The following is a 19,873-nucleotide window of genomic DNA, read 5'->3' as shown; positions in this document are numbered from 1 at the left end:
CAGTGTAACTATGTGTTTCAGATTTGAGGTGTTCCCCCCAAAAGAATCTGGTTCAGTCCTTGGGAGTGTCTGGCTGTAGGAGAAAATGGGGGAGATCTGTCATGTTATCTAGAAGGCGGAATGACCACACCAGACATCCTCTGGGAATCCTTTTGATCTAACTTTTGAATGTCTTCCCAAAAATAACATTTCTGTTGGCATTCTGGGTCCTAGAAGCCAGATCCATCTCCTTTTTCCTTCTGTTGCTCTCTTCCTTCGTACCCTCTTCCGTGTCCACATGCACTTGCCTCCCTGCAGAATACTTTTTGCGGTGATGTTTCTCATGTGTTCTTTCTTTCCTTGTTTGGATAAGCAGAAGAAGATCATGATCATGATCTGCTGTATTATCCTTGCGATCATCTTAGCTTCCACCATTGGGAGCATATTTGCCTGAAAAAGGTGAGCCATCTGTGGGGACAGCCAGGCCTTTTTTCACTTACTTGAAACCTTTGCGCCTTGGGGGCACTCTGGGGGCCTTAATCTGGGTGGGATTCGGTGCTAATAAAGGTTAGAGAAAACTAAGGAAAGGGATGTTTCAGAGACAGAAAAGTGAGTGAAGAATGAGCTGTTAGCAGGTAGTCTGTGGGAGGAGATGGGGGGACAGAAGGCAGCAATCTGTCCTATAACCTGGTGTGGCAGAATACTTTGTACAGGTCAAGGATATTGATTCCTGCTAAACAGTTTGAGCCTTGGTATCTGGAAGTGACAAAAGGAACAAGAATTCATTCTTAATTAGGTGTATCTTCAACTTTTTGGAAGACACAGTAATTCAAATTAAATTTCTTCCCTTTCAAGGTTAGTGAAAGTTAACACAGCCTTGTGTATATAGTCCCTTACCCCGGGTAAGAGGGATTTGGTGATCCCAGCCACGAACACCATGCTATATAATCTATGATTTTTTTTTCCTCCATTTTTCTATTATCTCCCACAGCCCTCAGATTGATCGACTGGCATTTCTAATCCTCCTTCCACTTCTGTGGTACCATCACTTCTCCACGCAGACTCCTCATCAGCTTCTCCTCTTTCCATTATGAAACTTCTTATGAAACAGGGCACCAATCAACTACTTATTAAGAATTATGCAAAGAAGAACAAACTTATACAGAATTGGGTGGAGGACAGGGACAGGGAGTACAGATACATAGCTGATTAGGCAGATGGCTTAAAGGAGGACTGCAGGGTAGAGAAGAAAGCGGAGTGGGTGCCTCTTTAGGAAGTGAAACTTACAGTCTGCATGTGCAGTATGGCTGTGAAGGGGCAGCTATCGTAGCACACCTGACTCAACAGGATCTTACTTGAACTGCTGTGAGTTGGTCAAGTCTGGGCACTTCTGTTCTTCAAGCTCCTCTAGGTCTCACCTTTGACCACTCTACATCTGTTTCCTCTTTCAGGCTCTAGTAGTAGTCTTAAAAGTGAAGTTTAAGGATAAGCACATGCCTATCTTGCTCACTGCTGTGTTCCCACTTTTTAGGACAGTGCCTGCTGCTTACAGGTACTCAAATATCTGCTGACTTAATTACTTATAATTAAGCTCTTATTTCAGTCGGGGACAAATCTTTGGGTTTGACTCCTAAACTCTTTAAGGTACCAATGAGAACACGGTTTGTTACTATCAGAGGCTGTGTAAAGCTGCTTGGGAATAGGCTGATCGACTCATGCAAAAATGCGACCAACCTTTCTCCCCATTACCACAACATAAACTTTAAAGTGCTTTTTCTGTGGGTGGTCATGGTGGGGTTCTAGCAACAGCCTCTTAATCTGTGGAGAAGATGGCTGGCCCCAGGACTGTGGTTCAGTAACGAAATACAGGCCCACAAAATAAAAGAAACAGGTTTATAGTATGACTGAACTCACACATCAGTATAACACTTTGTGAACCATAACAAAGAATAACAGATAAAGGTGTAGGTGAGAAAGGTGAAATGAGGTTATCGCTCACTTCACCTCACCTGATTTGTGTTGCTAGCTGAAACTGCTGGCCAGTAATTTATGTGTAAGAAACTGTTATACGCCGGGCATGGTGGCTCATGCCTGCAATCCCAGCACTTTGGGAGGCCGAGGCAGGTAGCTCACCTGAGGTCAGGAGTTCGAGACCAGCCTTACCAACATATCTACTAAAAATACAAAATTAGCCAGGCATGGTGGCTTGCACCTGTAATCCCAGCTACTTGGGAGGCTGAGGCATGAGAACTACATGAATGCAGGAGGCAGAGGTTGCACTGAGCCGAGCGCCACTGCACTCCAGCCTGGGCAACAAGAGCGAAATTCCGTCTCAAAAAAAAAAATAAAGAAAAACTATTCTAAATACTGTCCCCAATTCCATTCAAGGTTCAGTTGTGTTCAGCTTTAAAACCAGCTATGTGAATATGAATTCTAGTGCAGATAACTTAGTGATTATGTAACAAAAATTCATTTAAAAAATCACAGTATATAACGGTGAGGAGCACACAACTGCTAAGTTTGTACTTTTGAAAGTAAATTATTTGATACCTTATTTTTTAAGAAAGTGGGATTAAAAAATATTTTGGTCAGTGCTGTTTTCTACCCACCTTCAAAAGCCAATGGTTTAATATTTCTATTAATTTGTGCTTCCTTTAATTTGAATAGGGGATAGAACACTGCAGCTGGTTAGGTCTGGAAAACGTTAATCTGGGCAAACAGGGAGCTGGAGCTGTGAGGATCTGAGTCCCAGGGGGCCCTCATTCACTAGCTGTAAGAATTTACGTGTTGCATGGCACATAGCACTGTACTAGACTCTGCAGGGGCACAAACATAGAGCCAAACACCCTCCCTCTTTGGAGAATTTCAGACCTAGAAAAGGCCACACAGTTCTAACTTTTGTTATTGGTTCCTTTTGCTAAAAGGCAAAGGGTATGTTCCTTGCATATTGTCCAACATCCCCCTTCCAAGATTGTGAGAAGCTGGGTAACTGGGCATCAATAAACGCTGAATCAATTGATCTACAAAGTGTTGTTGTTTTTCTTACTCTAAAAATGTGTTTTACACCTAGTAATAAAATATCACAGAAACTGGCTCCTGAAGTGTGTACATATAAAAGGCAGTATAAACATTTAAGTGAGACTTGCATCGTAGATGGGGGAATGCAAACATTTCTTTCAGCCTTCATGTTCATCTTACACCCCAGGAGAACCAAGAACTCTTCACAGTCATTCAGGCCTATTTCTTAATCTTTTAAGGGATTAAGAATGACCAATGAGAATTTATATCCTGAAGTGATGTTCAAATGTTATTTAATAAAAATATAATACAGTTTTCTTTTTAAATCAACAAATAACATTGTTTTTCAGAAATCATCTACTCTCATGCTGCTCCTTAGTTATGGTTTAAGAGCTACCCAAAGACTTTAGTGGGTCGGCTGAGGGGAATAGAAATGCAGAATCCTTCTTTCAATAGCCTACATACAGTTATCTCCTACAGTCACTACACACGTTTGGGCATGAAGAACTTGCCCCAGTATTTCCCCTTGTGGGTCAAGTCATACGGGCTCAGTACTTTCCGTATGCCCAGCATGTTGGCAGTGGCTATTCGCTCAAATGTCCAGGGGTTTTGGTTGTTACGTTCTCTTTCCTCTTGATCTTTTCGCATCTTCTCTAGAGTCTCGCGGCTCACAGCCTTTGCTGCGAAGGGCAACTTGTGGGCAACCTGGTCAAGGAAACCTTGCACTTCTTTGAATTCACAGCGCCCACCCATCTCTACTACAAGGCGGCCAGCCTTCACAGGTGTCACGTAGTGGTCAATGGCACCTTTGCCTCCCCCCATGCGGTGCCCAACACCTTTGCGAGTGATGGGCTTGAAAGGGGCTGGTACTCGCCATATGGCAAACATGTTCTTGGGGTCCATAGCGCGGTTGATTGTCAGGCGCATCATTTCAAAGTGGCCCCAATGCAGGTAGCCACCACCCAATGCCTAAAAGTGAATGGGAGAATTAGAAACACATGCGGACTTTGATATCTCTTATGGGCTCTATTATTTTGTCTCTTCTAGTAACTGTGGCTTCAATGATACAATTGAAAATAAAACTTTAGTTTTAGTAAGTCCCATGGAGGAAAAGCCTAGGGTACACAGTAATAAAGACTGCGAAGGGGGACCCATTTCAGTGGAGAGCCAGGGAAGGCTTCTTTGAAGATGTGACATCTAAAGCTAAGGCCAGAATAAAAAGAACAACTAGCCAAGGGAAAAGAGAGGAGTGTGCCAGGCATAAGAAAGGCTTATATGAACGCCCTGGCACAGCAGAGGGCATGGCAAGTGGAACAGAAGCCAGTGTGGATGGAGTACGGTGAGGAATGGGGAGAGTGGGCATGAGGTTCTGAGAGGTCAGTGGGGGTGATTAGGCTGCAGGAAGGGGACTTTAGAATATCACTCTGGCTGCCTGGTGGAAAATAAATCCTAGCGCACACCCATCTGTGTAGCTGCTGACATCAGTCTTCATGGAAGCTACTCAACAAGTAAGGAAACAGCTGTTTTCCACATCCTAAATTGTGGATGGTTTTATTTTACCAGGGCTTGAAAAGATCTCATGATCTGATTATGGGGCAAATTAGCTAGCTTCTTCCTTCTGCTTTTACATTATTTTCAGTCTCCATTTAAAAAAAAATGTATAACCCAAATGTTTACTGGGTACTCAGTAGCCTCTGTACGTATCAGTTTAAAGAGGTACAGGTGGCAGTTCTAATACAAACTGTAAAGGAAGAGACTAAATTATCCCAAGGAGTATGAGATTTTGTTATTCCCTAGCTTCCATCCCATTGCTGCTTGATGCTGAATTCACTCACCAAGATTGCAAATTTGCCTTCTGTGAACTCCGTAGCTTCAGTGGAAGGTCCCCGTATGTCACGCAAATTTTTAGGCTCTCTTCTTACTTTTGGCACAAGTGGTGCCCTTTCAATAAATCTAAGCTTGGGTTTTTCAGGAATGGAAACATCTAAAAGGAGCACAGACAACCAGGATAAAGTAAAACTACACATCTCAAAAGATCTATTTTCTTCCTAGAAAGATTTGTAACAGGAGAAAGTCTTAATTTCTTTCTTCTTCATTTTTTGGTAGAGACAGGGTCTCACTATGTTGCCTAGGTTGGTTTCAAACTCCTGGCCTCAAGTGATTTTCCTGCCTTTACCTCCCAAAGTGTTGGGATTACAAGTGTGAGCCACCGTATCCAGCCTGAAAGTCTTAAAAGTTACCACTGAACATTAATTGTTAAGGTATATTGCATTTTTGCAAATGCTTTTAGTGACAATGGAATCTTCTGGCTATGACAGTGGCTAATGCAAATGTTTCTAAAACTTTAAAGATAGCAAAGTTTTGTCCTCTGAATCCAAATGCATTTATTAATCACCAACTCTGTGCTTAACACTGTAACAGGGATTTTTTTGGAAATCACTAGTTCACTTAATCTTTAAGACAACTGTATAGCCTTGATATTCTTTTAGGGCTCCCTTTTTAAAAAATTTTTAACTTGTCAAAGTTTAACACAGATATATCAAAGGGCCAAAGTGAAAATATACATACAGCTCAGTGAATTACCAGAAGGTGAACACATGAACACACATCACTATTACCCAGATAAACAAACAGGACGTTAGGCATGTAGTATTTTTAATCTCCATTTTATAGAAGAGGAACCCAAGGGCTAGAAACATTTTATAATTTGGTTTATACCATCCAGTTCAACAGCAAAGCTACACAGCACGTCACAAAAATATATACACATACTTCCCTGCCTCTCTGGATGTTAATGGGAGTAGTGGAAGAATACTATATTGTACATAAAAATATCTACGTTCTCTAGCTCTGCCATATTCTTGTTGAGAAACTTACAACCCAGGAATCCTTTGATCAATGCTCTTTCTCTCATATATGCAGGGACTTTTCATGCTGAGACCTGCACAGGTTAGTGTGCCTGGTTTGGGTGGGTGGACAAAACTTCAGGCCAGACATGTGACATCTTTATCATCCTTACTTGACTATTTGGGGAAAAAAATTAACAAATAAATTATTTTAAAAAATGTATACAGTGAACCAAGTATGGCTTTATAATGGAGACAAATACAAAACAGAAGAGTTTGAGGAAATATCAAATTATTACTATCAGAGTTTCAGAAGCTGCCCCTCAGCTTCTATATGCAGCTACAGAGAAACTTAGTAATGCTTTCTTTCACCTACAAGTCAAATGTACTTTCCAAACATATAGTGGTTGAACAGTTTTGTACAGAAGATCCTCAGATGTACAGACTCTATTCATTTTTTTGAGGGTTCCAGTATATTTCTTTTTAAAAAAGTAAACTAGTTTTACAATATTGTGGCTTATCTTAAATTTAACAGAGCTTTTTCACATATCGTTAGATGACTGCATATATGTAACCTTATTTGGAGAGAACATCAAAAGTCCAGAATTTTTTTTTTTTCTTTTGAGACAAAGTCTCACTCTGTTGCCCAGACTGGAGAGGACTGGCCTCCTGAGAAGCTGGGATTACAGGTGTGCACTACCAGCTAATTTTTGGTATTTTTAGTAGAGACAGGGTTTCGCCAGGTTGGCAGAATGGTCTCCAACTCCTGGCCTGGAGTGATCAACCCGCCTCTGCCTCCTAAAGTGCTGGGATTACAGGCATGAACCACTGTGCCATGCAAAAATCCAGATTTCAGGCCAATTGACTACTGGCTGAGTGGACCATGGGCCACACACCAGTGACAGGGGTTAGGGGAGCTATCTCATTAGACGCTGCTCCCTAAGAGCAGGGAACTTTTTTTTTTTTTTTTTTTGAGACGGAGTCTCGCTCTGTCACCCAAGCTGGAGTGCACTGGCCAGATCTCAGCTCACTGCAAGCTCCGCCTCCTGGGTTCACGCCATTCTCCTGCCTCAGCCTCCCGAGTAGCTGGGACTACAGGCGCCCACCACCTCGCCCGGCTAGTTTTTTGTATTTTTTAGTAGAGACGGGGTTTCACCGTGTTAGCCAGGATGGTCTCGATCTCCTGACCTCGTGATCCGCCCGCCTCGGCCTCCCAAAGTGCTGGGATTACAGGCTTGAGCCACCGCGCCCGGCCAGAGCAGGGAACTTTTTTGGTTTCCTTTGTTCTTTATTTCTAGTGCTCAGAATATTGGTTGGCAAGACAGTACGCTCTAAAAACATATTTATTGAAAGAGTGAACGGGGACAGGAAACACAAGAACACTCCTATGTCATCTCCCACCCTCTCCTGGTTTCCATCAGAGAAAAGATTTACAAACAGCAGAAAGACAAGCTCTCACCTTCAAAACTTGGTACTGGGAGCAGTGTCTTTAGGCCAGCACTGGCGGGGAGGGGTGCCCAAGAATCTACAAAGACAAACCAAGTTAAACGACGAAGGTAACAAGGCCAGGACCCCGATACAACCTGGGCCAAAGGTACTACTACTTATTCTTATTTATTTTATTTTTTTGAGACGGAGTCTTGCTCTGTCGCCCAGGTCCCAGTGCAGTGGCGCGATCTCGGCTCACTGCAACCTCCGCCTCCCGGGTTCAAGAGATTCTCCTGCCTCAGACTCCGGAGTAGCTGGGATTACAGGCGCCTGCCACCACGCCCAGCTAATTTTTTTGTATTTTTAGTAGAGACGGGGTTTCACCATGTTGGCCTGGCTGGTTTCAAACTCCTGACCGCAAGTGATCCGCCCGCCTCGCCTCCCAAAGTGCTGGGATTAAAGGCGTGAGCCACCAAGCCGGCCCAAAAGTACTTGCGCCGGCAGTCTAGAGGTTGGGATGCGGGTTCCACTAAACGTACTCAGAGGCTCAGGCTCCGCAGAAGGCCAGCCGGGGTCTCTGGGCGCCGACTCCCAGACGCAGTTGTGACCCTCTTGCACGAACCCCTACGGTGGAGGTCGGCGGTGGGACAGCGTAGTCCCTAACCAGTGCTTCACCAAGCATATGCAGAGCCGCCTTTTGGGTTAGGGAGAAAAAGCACTGGAGGGTGGGGGAGGAAGAGGGGTAAAGTCTTTAGGAACCAAAAGGGACTTCTGACCTGACAAGGGAACCCGCAGGAGCGGCGCACTAGCGCGAGCCAGTAGCCTCCACATAGTCACGGACGTCCGGCGGCGCGGAGGTCCCCACAGCGACTACAGCGCTCTCGTCCACCCTGGTAGGCAGCGGCACTCTAGTGCCTAGCTGGAATCAGCTCAGGACACCGCTCAGTGTGGCCGGAAGTTGTGTTCACTCCGGTCCACTCCGCAGAGTCCCGACGGAAGCGGAAGAAACTCGAGCGACTGAGGTTGAGTTCCGTCGGAGGTTGAGTTCCGCCGGAGGTTGAGTTCCGCCGGTCAAAGGCGCTGTCCGCCCAGCCACGCCCAGCTACCGTGTTGGCCCTCTAGGGTTCTCCTTCCAATCCCCAGTTTTTCCCCAGAAGAGGGCGGCGGAGCGGGGAGTCTTTTGTTTTATTTATTTATTTTTTCTGCGGAATACAACTGTCAATGCCTGCCGGTTGCTTAGCAAGGTGGTCCCTTAGGATTCACAGCCTTTGAGACCTTTTTCTAGGGGACCCCTCAAAGACATTAGGAGAATACCAGATTTGGCACTGGTTTAACATTTATAGGGCAATTGCAGTGTGTCATTGAGTACCTCATTCGTTAGTCGTGCCAACGAATCTATGAGATAAGTCATTATACTTATTTTGTAGATTCCATCCTGAAGGTGAAATAATTTAACTTGTTCTGGGTCATACAACAGGAAAACAGTACCATCAGAATTTGAGCACAGTCTGGGATTCCAGAGATCTCAGTGAATGAACAATATTGTCGATGAAAAGAGTGAAACACTGTAAGATATTGGAAGAGATTTATTCTGAGCCAAATATGAGCAACCATGACCTGAGAACATGTGCCCAAGGTGGTAGAGGTGTAGCTTGGCTTTATACATTTTAGAGGGGCATGAGACATCAATTAAATGCATTTAAGAAATACAATGGTTTGGTTCAGAAAGGTGGGACAAGTCAAAGTGGGCTTCTAGGCTTCTAGGTGACTATTCATTCAACAAACATCTCTTGAGCATCTACCATAGTGCCATGAGCAAAATTAATTTGTCTACACTTATTCCAGAGGTTTCAAGGTAAAATAAATTCAGTCTCAACTGGAAGAGTTACTGAAGTTTTACAAGAAAGCTATTTCAGCTGTTCTCATCTATTAAATCAACAGGTGCAAAGAATGCCTCAACTCCTTAATTGTTTGACTAAGAAGAAAGAACAATGCCAATTAGTCTTCTTGTTTTCTGTCTCAGTATTCACTGGTTATATTAAAGTATTTCTATGAATGTGTTCATCATAATGAATAATTATTGTTGCTCAGTTAAATTATTTACAAATCTGTTGTTATAGGCCATGCTGCAGTAAACAGCCTTGTACATTTTTGTTATTTTGTATTTCTTTTGGGCACTTTCAAAAAGAGAAATTTGTGGATCAAAGGGAATGTTCATTTTAAATCTTTTGACTTTATATAGTTGTGCAAAATTGGCCTCCATGAACAGCTTATCAGAGTGCTTTCTTGATCAACACCCTTGCTAAAGAAGGATATTATAATTTTTCTAGAGCTTTGTCAATATGAAAGGTGAAAAACACCACTCAATGTTACATTTATAACAGGATGTTAAAATGCGATTGTTTCTGCCTCAGTTTTGCTTGGGACCACAAGGTAATCTCCACATTTCAAAGTGAGGTGCTGGGCCTCTTAGGCAGAGTTTATGCAGCAGGTGGTAGGAACTGGCTTTGCTATTTTTAGCTGCCCATTCTCTGCCAGCCTGTAAAAAACACTAGAAAAGCCAAGACAGGAAGTGGAGACTGGAGATTATAATAAAGATTTCGTCAATAGAGTTGTTGGTGTACCGTGACTTTCATGCCTTCCTCTATTCAATGGCAAGGGTTGAGGGGTGCTCTGTCAAGCCCAGTGAAAGACATTTCTACATCATTCAGAGAGTTTAATATAATTCTTCTGCAGTTTGAGGGGCACTGGGCATTGGGGTTTGACACTGGCTTGAGAAAATGGTATGTTTGGAGGCTGGTAGAAGCTGCCTGTGGCATCAAAAGTAGAGAGTTGCAGTTGGGAAGTAGCCACATTTCCATTGATGGTGGGGCAAAGGTGTGCATGTCCTGTTGACTAGGTGTGGACTCCAGTGTAGAGTGCCAAGGTAGGGTTTCTTACATCCTGTCCAACAGAACTGCATCAAAGACAGGGAGAAAGAAGGTGGAGTAGGTGTGATGATGGATGTCCTGGGCCTGAGGGAAGAATCATGTGCAACCAGCCAACAACTTAGCAGAGATGAATTTGCCTGCATCAAGGGAATGGCAGATGAGAGATCCTCAGCAGGGGTGTGTGTGTGTGTGTGTGTGCGTGCGCGCATGTGCATGTGTGTGTGTTTGTGCATGTGAAACATTTGATATCTTGAAGTCCTGACCCCTAGCACTTCAAAATGTCAAAGAGAGGTCCTGGAAAAGATCCTTCCTCACAGCCCTTAGAAACAACAAGCAGGCCGGGCGCGGTGGCTCAAGCCTGTAATCCCAGCACTTTGGGAGGCTGAGGCAGGTGGATCACGAGGTCAGGAGATCGAGATCATCCTGGCTAACATGGTGAAACCCCGTCTCTACTAAAAATACAAAAAAAATTAGCCGGGCGTGGTGGCGGGCGCCTGTAGTCCCAGCTACTCGGAGGCTGAGGCAGGAGAATGGCGTGAACCTGGGAGGCGGAGCTTGCAGTGAGCCGAGATCGCACCACTGAACTCCAGCCTGGGCGACACAGCGAGACTCCGTCTCAAACAAACAAACAAACAAACAAAAAAGAAGAAACAACAAGCAATCCTGCAGACACCTTGACTTCAGACTTCTAGCCTCCAGAACAGTGAGGCGATAAGCTTCTGTTGTTTAAGCCACCCAGTGTGTGGCATTTTGTTTGTTTAGATACTGGATATCACTATTAAAGCACCCTCTTTCTCTCATGAGTGCTTTATGAATTCTTCTTTAAGAAGGAAAGTACTGTTGAGTGCTGTACTAGTTTCCTAGAGCTGCCATGACAAAGTACCACAGGCTGGACATAGTGGCTCACACCTGTAAGCCAGCACTTTGGAAGGCTGAGGTGGGAGAATTGCTTGAGCCTAGGACTTTAATAACAGCCTGGGCAAATAGTGAGACCCTGTCTCTAACAAACAAACACACAAACAAACACAAAACAAAGTGCCACACACTGGGTGGCTTAAACAACAGAAGCTTATTGCTTTACTGTTCTGGAGGCTGGAAGTCTGAAATCAAGGTGTCTGCAGGGTTGCTTGTTGCTTCTAAGGGCTGTGAGAAAGGATCTTTTCCAGGCCTCTCTTTAGCGTGGAGATGACTGTCTTCATCCTACATCTCCTCACATCATCTTTCTTCTGTATACGTCTGGGTGAATGCAAATTTCAGCAAATTGGATTAGAGTCCATCCTAATGACCTCATGTTAACTTGATTACCTCTGTAAAGATACTGTCTCCAAATAAGGTTACATTCTGAAATGCTCGGGGTTAGGTCTTCAAGATGATATACTTTTTGAGGGATCCTATTCAGCTCACCCAGGTGCCACCATCTCAGAGACATCATCAATAGTGACAGATTGGGGATAGGAAAGATCTTATTGATTAGTAAAAGTGCAAGATGAGGAAACAGGTTCACCCCATGCTCCCCATTTTGTTTTTGCTATTATCTCTCTATCTGAAGCAGGGCTGAGCTGGGGGAGGAGAGTCACTTTTCTTTTAAATGGAATTCAGAGTTGTGATTGTTACATAGTATTAGACATTTTAGGTACTGAAGTGAGAATGTTTTCTGTGATTAGAAGTGACAACACAACTTTTTAATTTTTATGTTTTAAATTAGAGAGTAATGAGAATATACAAAAACCAGACAAACAAAACACACACACACAAAATCAAACCCAACCCAGCCTCACAGAGTTGATTTGGATAACCAGTCGTAAACTAAAGTTGATTTCTGATGGCGTTCTCCGAGTTTTACTTAATATAACCTACATACTGGTTATAGGTTAGTTTGCATTTCCTTAATGATAAGTGATGTCACACTTTTTCTCATGTCCTTGATTTCACATATTTTTGTCTATCTGTTTTCTGTATGTGTGATTTGCTTGTATACTTTGTCTATTTTTAAAATTCTTTTGCTTTTTTTCTTATCAATTCAAAATTGCTTGTGTATTAAGTATAGTACCTCCTATTAGGTTGTATATGTTTTATTTTTATTTATTTATTTTTTGAGACAGAGTTTCACTCTTGTCATCCAGGCTGGAGTGCAGTGGGGTGATTTCAGCTCACTGCGAACTCTGTCTCCCCGGTTCAAGCTATTCTTCTGCCTTAGCTTCCTGAGTAGCTGGGATTACAGGTGCGCACCACCATGCCCGGCCAATTTTTGTATTTTTAGTAGAGAGGGGTCTTCACCATGTAGGCCATGCTGGTCTTGAACCCCTGACCTCAGGTAATCCGCTGGCCTTGGCCTCCCAAAGTGTTGGGATTACAGGCATGAGCCACTGTGCCCAGCTGGTTGTATGTTTTTTTTTTTTTTTTTTTTGAGACGGAGTCTCACTCTGTCGCCCAGGCTAGAGTTCTGTGGCTGGATCTCGGCTCACTGCAAGCTCCGCCTCCTGGGTTTACGCCGTTCTCCTGCCTCAGCCTCCCGAGTAGCTGGGACTACAGGCGCCCTCCACCTCGCCTGGCTAGTTTTTCGTTTTTTTTTTTTTTTTTTTAGTAGAGACGGGGGTTTCACCGTGTTAGCCAGGATGGTCTCGATCTCCTGACCTCGTGATCCGCCCGTCTCAGCCTCCCAAAGTGCTGGGATTACAGGCTGGAGCCAACGCGCCCGGCCTCGTTGTATGTTTTAATTTTTTTTTCAGTTTTCAGTATATCTTGATTGTTTTTGAAGTAGGGCTATTTATAATTTTTATGCACTAAAAACCTGTCAGTAACTGTCTTAAGCATTTTGACTTCCAGCCAGGTGCAGTGGCTCATGCCTGTAATCCCAACACTTTGGGAGGCTGAGATGAGAATATTGCCTAGCCCAGGAGTCCAAGACTCACTTGGGCAAAACAGCAAGAACCCATCTCTACACAAATAAAATATTGGCCAGACGTGGTGGCTCACGCCTGTCCTCCTGTTACTTGAGAGGCTGAGGTAAGAGGACTGCTTGAGCCCAGGAGGCTGAGGCTGCAGTGAGCTGTGATTGTGCCACTGCACTCCAGCTTGGGCAACATAGTAAGACCCGTCTCAAAAAAAAAAAAAAAAGAAAAGAAATAAGTCAAATATGAATATATTTGACTTACTTTGATAAGTCAAAATATATTAATACTGCTTATAAAGGCCAGAGATAGGGATATAACATAATTCTTTCTCAAAGCTGAAAATTCTCATTTAATATGTGACTTTATTTATTTATTATTTATTTATTTATTTATTGAGGCAGAGTCTCGTTCTGTCACCCAGGCTGGAGTGCAGTGGAGCGATCTCGGCTCACTGCAAGCTCCGTCTTCCAGGTTCACGCCATTCTCCTGCCTCAGCCTCCCGAGTAACTGAGACTACAGGTGCCCGCCACCATGCCCAGTAATTTTTTGTATTTTTAGTAGAGATGGGGTTTCACCGTGTTAGCCAGGATGGTCTCGATCTCCTGACATCGTGATCTGCCCGCCTCGGCCTCCCAAAGTCCTGGGATTACAGGCGTGAGCCACCGCTCTTGGCCTATTTATTTTTATTTTTTATTTTTTTGAGACAGAATCTTGCTCTTTTCCCTAGACTGGAGTGCAGTGATCTCTGCTCACTGCAGCCTCTGCCTCCCGGGTTCAAGCGATTCTCCTGCCTCAGCCTACCAAGTGGCTGGGATTATAGGTGGGTGCCACCACGCCTGGCTAATTTTTGTAGTTTTAGTAGAGATGGGGTTTCACCACCTTGGCCAGGCTGGTCTTGAACTTCTGACCTCAAATAGTTCACCTGCCTCAACCTCCCAAAGTGCTAGGATTACAGGCGTGAGCCACCGGATCCAGCCTTAATATGTGACTTTATAATGTACTAAATTCTTACAGCTTTTGGGAGTTCCTTTTGACATTTTCTTCCATTCCCATGTTCTGAGACTGGTCCTACATTGTTTTAGTCATTGTCACTTTATTACACATTTTTATATCTGTTCCATCAAGTTCTTTGTTTTTGCAATCTATAAAAAACATACTGGCTATGTTTAACATGTTTGTTCTTCAAGATAAAATTTAGAACTATTTTGTTAAGTTCCACACTCTCTATTTTTATTTTCTTGGCTAGAATTCTCATTCCTCTCTTTTCTTTTTTTCGTTTTAATCTCAGAACCGTTTGCACTTCTGACCAAGTTGAGGCTTTTGCTATTTCAAAGAGTTGTAGGATCTCAGTTTGAAGGGACTGGAGGTGTCCGATATTTAGCTCCAGTTCCTCAATAGTGTACTTCAACCACATACTTGTTATAGGTTATTCACACATCTAATTAAAGGCAAGTACAATTGTATACAATCCCTAAATGGAGGGAACGTATTTGCTAGCAATCTTCCCTTCTTTCTTTTTTGCATCTTCACAAAATAGTCATGCGTAATCGACCCTTCCCCACTTTACCCTCCCAAGTAGCTGTCATTATAGACCTGTGCTACTAGGCCGGGCTAATATTTACATTTTTCGTAGAGACAGTGTTTCATTATGTTGCCCCAGCTGGTCTACGAACTCCTGGACTCATACAAGACTTTACCCTGTGTGTCCAGTAGAGGTCACAAAGTGCTTATTATAGCCACTGAAACCCCAACCAAATGTGTGCTTTGGCAATCGCATTATGCAATAATGAGCACACATAAATGATTATAATTAGAGGGAATTGTTACACTTTAATTCATTCTTCTCTAGTACAGTCAATACATTAGGATAGAGAGCTTGTTACATATCTCAGAGAATACAATTCTTAAGACTTTTCCAAAAATTAAGAGAATTTTAGAGATGATTCTATGCCAAATCTCTGTATAGGTAAAGAAACTGATCTTTGAGTTCATTAGAGACTTGTCCGGGTCACTCAGCTTGTTTACAAGCGAATACAGGAGTGATAACTCAAAATCTTTTGATTCCAAGATCAGATTTCTTCTCACACTGTATCTGTAGACTATGTTTTCCAAAGGTAACTTATCTTTTCTGAACTAAAATAATTAATTAATTCAATATAAATTTTTATTCCAGGTGCTGTGCTAGGTGGTGAAGATATATTGTTAAGCAAAAATGAACCTTGCTTATGAGACTATGAGAAAAATGTGAGTAGAAGCAGTAAAATAATGATCAGAAGAACCTCAGAGGTAATGTTAGGTTTCTTCCTGATAGGTACTTTCTATGCATATTCAGTACTGTGTTTGGTATCTTCAATAATTTTGTGTCGTTCTATTTTAAAAATTTAATTGACTTTTTGAAGTTAGAATTTGCATTCTAACTTCAAAATATAAATTGTATTCTCTGAGATATGCATACTGCTTATAATAAGCTATCTTAACGTATTGAGTGTAATAGAGAAGAATGAATTAAAGTGTAACAATTCCCTCTAATTATAATCATATGAAATAATATGAAGAAAAATAGTTATCATATTACAAATTTCTTCTCATTAATTCCTGTGAGAGTTTACTACTACCCAACATAAAACAGAGTGCATAATAAACACAAATGCATTTTTCCATAAAGCTCCCCTCATAAAAATTGAAGTAAACATTACATTTCCAAGTGAAATTAAACACTACAGTGTTTAATAAATGTATTTACTTCGTCTTCCAAATCTATGTGCATCCATCCTTTTTTTTTTTGAGACGGAGTCTCGCTCTGCCGCCCAGGCTGGAGTGCAGCGGCGCAATCTCTGCTCACCGCAAGCTCCGCCTCCCGTGTTCACGCCGTTCTCCTGCCTCAGCCTCCCGAGTAGCTGGGACTACAGGCGCCCGTCCCCGCGCCCGGCTGATTTTTTTGTATTTTTAGTAGAGACGGGGTTTCACCGTGTTAGCCAGGATGGTCTTGATCTCCTGACCTCGTGATCTTCCCGCCTTGGCCTCCCAAAGTGCTGGGATTACAGGCGTGAGCCACCGCGCCCGGCCGCATCCATCGTGGTTTTTTTTTTTTTTTAATTTATTTTTTTATTTTAGATTCAGGGGTTACACGTGCAGGTTTGTTACATAGGTATATTGTGTGATGCTGTGGTTTGGGCTTCTAATGATCCTATCACTCAAGTAGTGAACATAGTACCTGATAGGTCGTTTTTCAACCCTTGCCCTGCTCCTTCCCGTCTCATCTCCAGTGTTTATTGTTTCCATCTCTGTGTCCATGTGTACTCAACGTTTCGCTTCCACTTACTTTATGGTTTTTTGAGATGGGGTCTTGCTCTGTCACCCAGACTGGAGTTCAGTGGTGTGATCATTGCTCACTGCAGCTTCAACCTCTCTGGCCCAAGTGATCCTCCCACCTTACCCTCCCAAGTAGCTGTCATTATACACATGTGCTACTATGCCCGGCTAATGTTTACATTTTTCATAGAGACAGCATTTCGTTATGTTACCCCAGCTGGTCTACAAACTCTTGGGCTCAAGCAATCTTCCCAACTTGGCCTCCCAACATGCTGGGATTACAGGTGTGAGCCACTCCCCTCAGCCTTAGCTCCCACTTATAAGCAAGAACATTCAATATTTGGTTTTCTGTTTCTGCATTAATTCATTTAGGATTGCAGCCTCCAGCTGCATCCATGCTGCTACAAAGGACATGATTTCGTTTTTTTTTTTTTTTATGGCTATGTAGTATTCCATGACCTATATGTAACTTTTTTTTGTCCAATCCACTGTTATGGGCACCTGGGTTGATTCCATGTCTTTGCTATTGTGAATAGTGTTGTGATCAACATATGAGTGCAGGTGTCTTTTTGGCAGAGAATTTGTTTTCCTTTGGGTATATATGCAGTAATGAGATTTCTGGGTTGAATGGTAATTCTATTTTTAGTTCTTCGAGAAATCTCCAAACTGCTTTTCATAGGAGCTGAACTAATTTGCATTTCCACCAGCAGCGTATAAGCATCTCCTTTTCTCCTCAACCTTGCCAACATCTGTTATTTATTGATCATTTAATAATACCCATTCTGACTTGCGTGATATGGCCTCTCATTGTGATTTTGATGTGCATTTCTCTGATGATTAATGATGTAGAATATTTTTTCATATGTTCGTTGGCTGCTTGTATGTTTTCTTTTGAGAAGTCTCTGTTCATGTACTTTGCCTACTTTTTAATGGGATTTTTTTTTCTTGTTTATTTAAGTTCCTTATAGATTCTGGATGTTAGTTCTTTGCTGGATTCACAGTTTGCAAATATTTTCTCCCATTCTGCAGGTTGTCTGTTTACTCTGTTGGTAACTTCTTTTTTTTTTTCTTGGTTGTTTTTATTTTTATTTTTATTTTTTTTTTTGAGACAGAGTCTCCTTTTGTTGTGCAGGCTGGAGTGCAGTGGCGCGATCTCGGCTCTCTGCAACCTCTGCCTCCCAGGTTCAAGCGATTCTCCTGCGTCAGCCTCCCAAATACCTGGGATTATAGGTGCCCACCACCATGCCCGGCTAATATTTGTATTTTTAGTAGATATGGCGTTTCACCGTGTTGCCCAGGCTGGTCTCGAACTCCTGACCTGAAGTGATCTGCCCACCTCACCCTCCCAAAGTGCTGGGATTACTGGCATGAGCCACTATGGCCAGACGGTAATTTGTTTTGCTGAACAGAAGAGTTTTAGTCTAATTAGGTCTCAATTGTCAGTTTTTGTTTTTGTTGCATTTGCTTTTGAGGGCTTAGTCATAAATTATTTGCCTAGGCCAACGTCTAGAAGGGTATTTCCTTGAGTTTCTTTTAGGATTCTTACAGTTTGAAGTCTTACATTTAAGTCTTTAATCCATTTTGAGTTAATTTTTGTATATGGTGAGAGGTAGGGATCCCGTTTTATTCTTCTGCGTATGGCAGTAATATTTATTGAGTAGGATATCCTTCCCCATTGTTTATTCTGTTGACTTTGTCAAAGGTCAGTTGGTTGTAGGCTGTGGCTTTGTTTCGGGGTATTCTGTTTCATTGTTACCACCTTTTTAAAAGAAATCAGGTACTGTATCTTAATAAGTCACCCAACTGACTGTTTCTTCTTAGATAATTTACTGGTGCTAAATGACTATAACATGGGAATTATGGGCAAGAGAAACAAGAGAAGCAATGCTTGGAAAAAAATCCTTAAACTGTGTAGTCATCCCCAAATGAACAAGGAAAGAGTAGAAATCCTTAATTTGTGAGATAATGACAAATGGAAACAAGCTGGAAAATGTATTGGAAACATATTAAGAAATGGAAATAAGTCTTGGAAAATGGGTATTTTTATATATGTACACTCATATATATGATATATAAGCTTATCATATATGTATAAGATACATATATGATATACAAGCATATATATCATATATGATATATAAATACATAATATATATTGTATGTATGATACATTTATATATCATATATCTCACATAAATATATTAGTATATAATATATAATACATAACTATAATATTGTGTATTATATAGATATTATATATTTATATAGATTTATATATAATAGGTGTATTTATTATACATAAACCTATATATAATACCTATCATATATTTTTAAATAGTAGGTATATATACCTATTATTATATGTTATATATATATAAGTATATATAATGGTATATTTTATACATATACATTTACACTATATATTTTAAAAGATACATATTTTTAGACAGGAGCTGGCTCTGCAGCCCAGGCTGAAGTGCAGTGGCGTGATCATGGCTCACTGCAACCTTGACCTCCTGGGCTCAAGTATCAAGCAATTCTCTCACCTCAGCGTCTCAAGTAGCCGGCATGTGCCATGGCATGTTCCAGCATGACTGGCTAATTTATTTTTATTTTTATTTTTTGTAGAGATTGGGTTTCCCTATGTTGCCCAGGTTGGAGGTGTGTTTTATAAACAGAAGTTATGTGACTTCCTGCCCCAAGGTTCTTAACTTCCTGCCCCAAAGTACTTAAGATGATATTCTTTTGCTGTATGTTCTCACTTTAAGTAAATTACTTATGACAACTACCTTCATTTTTATAGTGTGTGCCAATATAAGTACATTTTAAAGCATTTCCTTGGCTGGGTGTGGTGGCTCATGCTTGTAATCCCAGCACTTTGGGAGGCCAAGGTGGGTGGATCACCTGAGATCAGGAGTTCAAGACCAGCCTAGCTGACATGGTGAAACCCCGTCTCTACTAAAAATACAAAAATCAGCCTGGCGTGGTGGTGGGCGCCTGTAATCCCAGCTGCTTGAGAGGCTGAGGCAGAATTGTTTGAACCTGGAAGACAGAGGTTGCAGTGAACCAAGATCGCATCATTGTACTCCAGCTTGGGCGATGAAACAAGACTCTATCTCGGCCGGGCGCGGTGGCTCAAGCCTGTAATCCCAGCACTTTGGGAGGCCGAGACGGGCGGATCACGAGGTCAGGAGATCGAGACCATCCTGGCTAACACGGTGAAACCCCGTCTCTACTAAAAATACAAAAAATTAGCCAGGCGAGGTGGCGGGCGCCTGTAGTCCCAGCTACTCGGGAGGCTGAGGCAGGAGAATGGCGTGAACCTGGGAGGCGGAGGTTGCAGTGAGCTGATACCCGGCCACTGCACTCCAGCGTGGGTGACAGAGCAAGACTCCGTCTCAAAAAAAAAAAAAAAAAAAAAAAAAAGACTCTATCTCAAAAATAAACAAACAAATAAATAAAGCAC

The 19,873-nt window shown here is 42.2% G+C and overlaps 2 protein-coding genes across 3 annotated transcripts in view; one reads left to right on the top strand and one right to left on the bottom strand.

The window, feature by feature from the left end:
* The window catches only part of STX3 (syntaxin 3), a 49,321-nt gene extending 46,319 nt beyond the window's left edge, over nucleotides 1-3,002 (top strand). Inside the window, exons 10-11 of one of the 2 annotated variants that reach the window (XM_033207019.1) lie at nucleotides 356-438; nucleotides 971-3,002. In XM_033207019.1, the coding sequence (XP_033062910.1) occupies nucleotides 356-433 (78 nt within the window). In that variant the 3' untranslated portion in view covers nucleotides 434-438; nucleotides 971-3,002. Of the gene's footprint in view, nucleotides 1-355 lie in introns of both variants that reach the window. The other variant, XM_033207018.1, reaches the window with a different exon arrangement.
* Nucleotides 3,003-3,259: 257 nt separating this feature from the next.
* On the bottom strand, nucleotides 3,260-8,317 carry MRPL16 (mitochondrial ribosomal protein L16). The gene is made up of 4 exons (XM_033207022.1): nucleotides 8,048-8,317; nucleotides 7,303-7,368; nucleotides 4,833-4,981; nucleotides 3,260-3,966 (listed from the first exon to the last, which is right to left on the bottom strand). The coding sequence occupies exons 1-4, from the start codon at nucleotides 8,100-8,102 to the stop codon at nucleotides 3,481-3,483; spliced, it is 756 nt and encodes a 251-aa protein (XP_033062913.1). The 5' UTR covers nucleotides 8,103-8,317; the 3' UTR covers nucleotides 3,260-3,480.
* Nucleotides 8,318-19,873: the final 11,556 nt, after the last annotated feature.

The sequence above is a fragment of the Trachypithecus francoisi genome, unplaced genomic scaffold (assembly GCF_009764315.1).
Source record: "Trachypithecus francoisi isolate TF-2019V2 unplaced genomic scaffold, Tfra_2.0 Lachesis_group8, whole genome shotgun sequence".
Lineage (NCBI taxonomy): Eukaryota > Metazoa > Chordata > Mammalia > Primates > Cercopithecidae > Trachypithecus > Trachypithecus francoisi.
This window is presented reverse-complemented; position numbering and strand designations above follow the sequence as displayed.

Excerpts from the sequence above, each read along its gene's own strand:
- MRPL16 (XM_033207022.1), bottom strand. The coding sequence starts at position 8,102 with ATGTGGAGGCTACTGGCTCGCGCTAGTGCGCCGCTCCTGCGGGTTCCC. Across the intron at positions 7,369-8,047 it reads CCTGCGGGTTCCCTTGTCAG|ATTCTTGGGCACCCCTCCCC; the intron begins GTCAGAAGTCCC and ends TTGTCTTTGTAG. Across the intron at positions 3,967-4,832 it reads AAGGCAAATTTGCAATCTTG|GCATTGGGTGGTGGCTACCT; the intron begins GTGAGTGAATTC and ends ATTCACTTTTAG.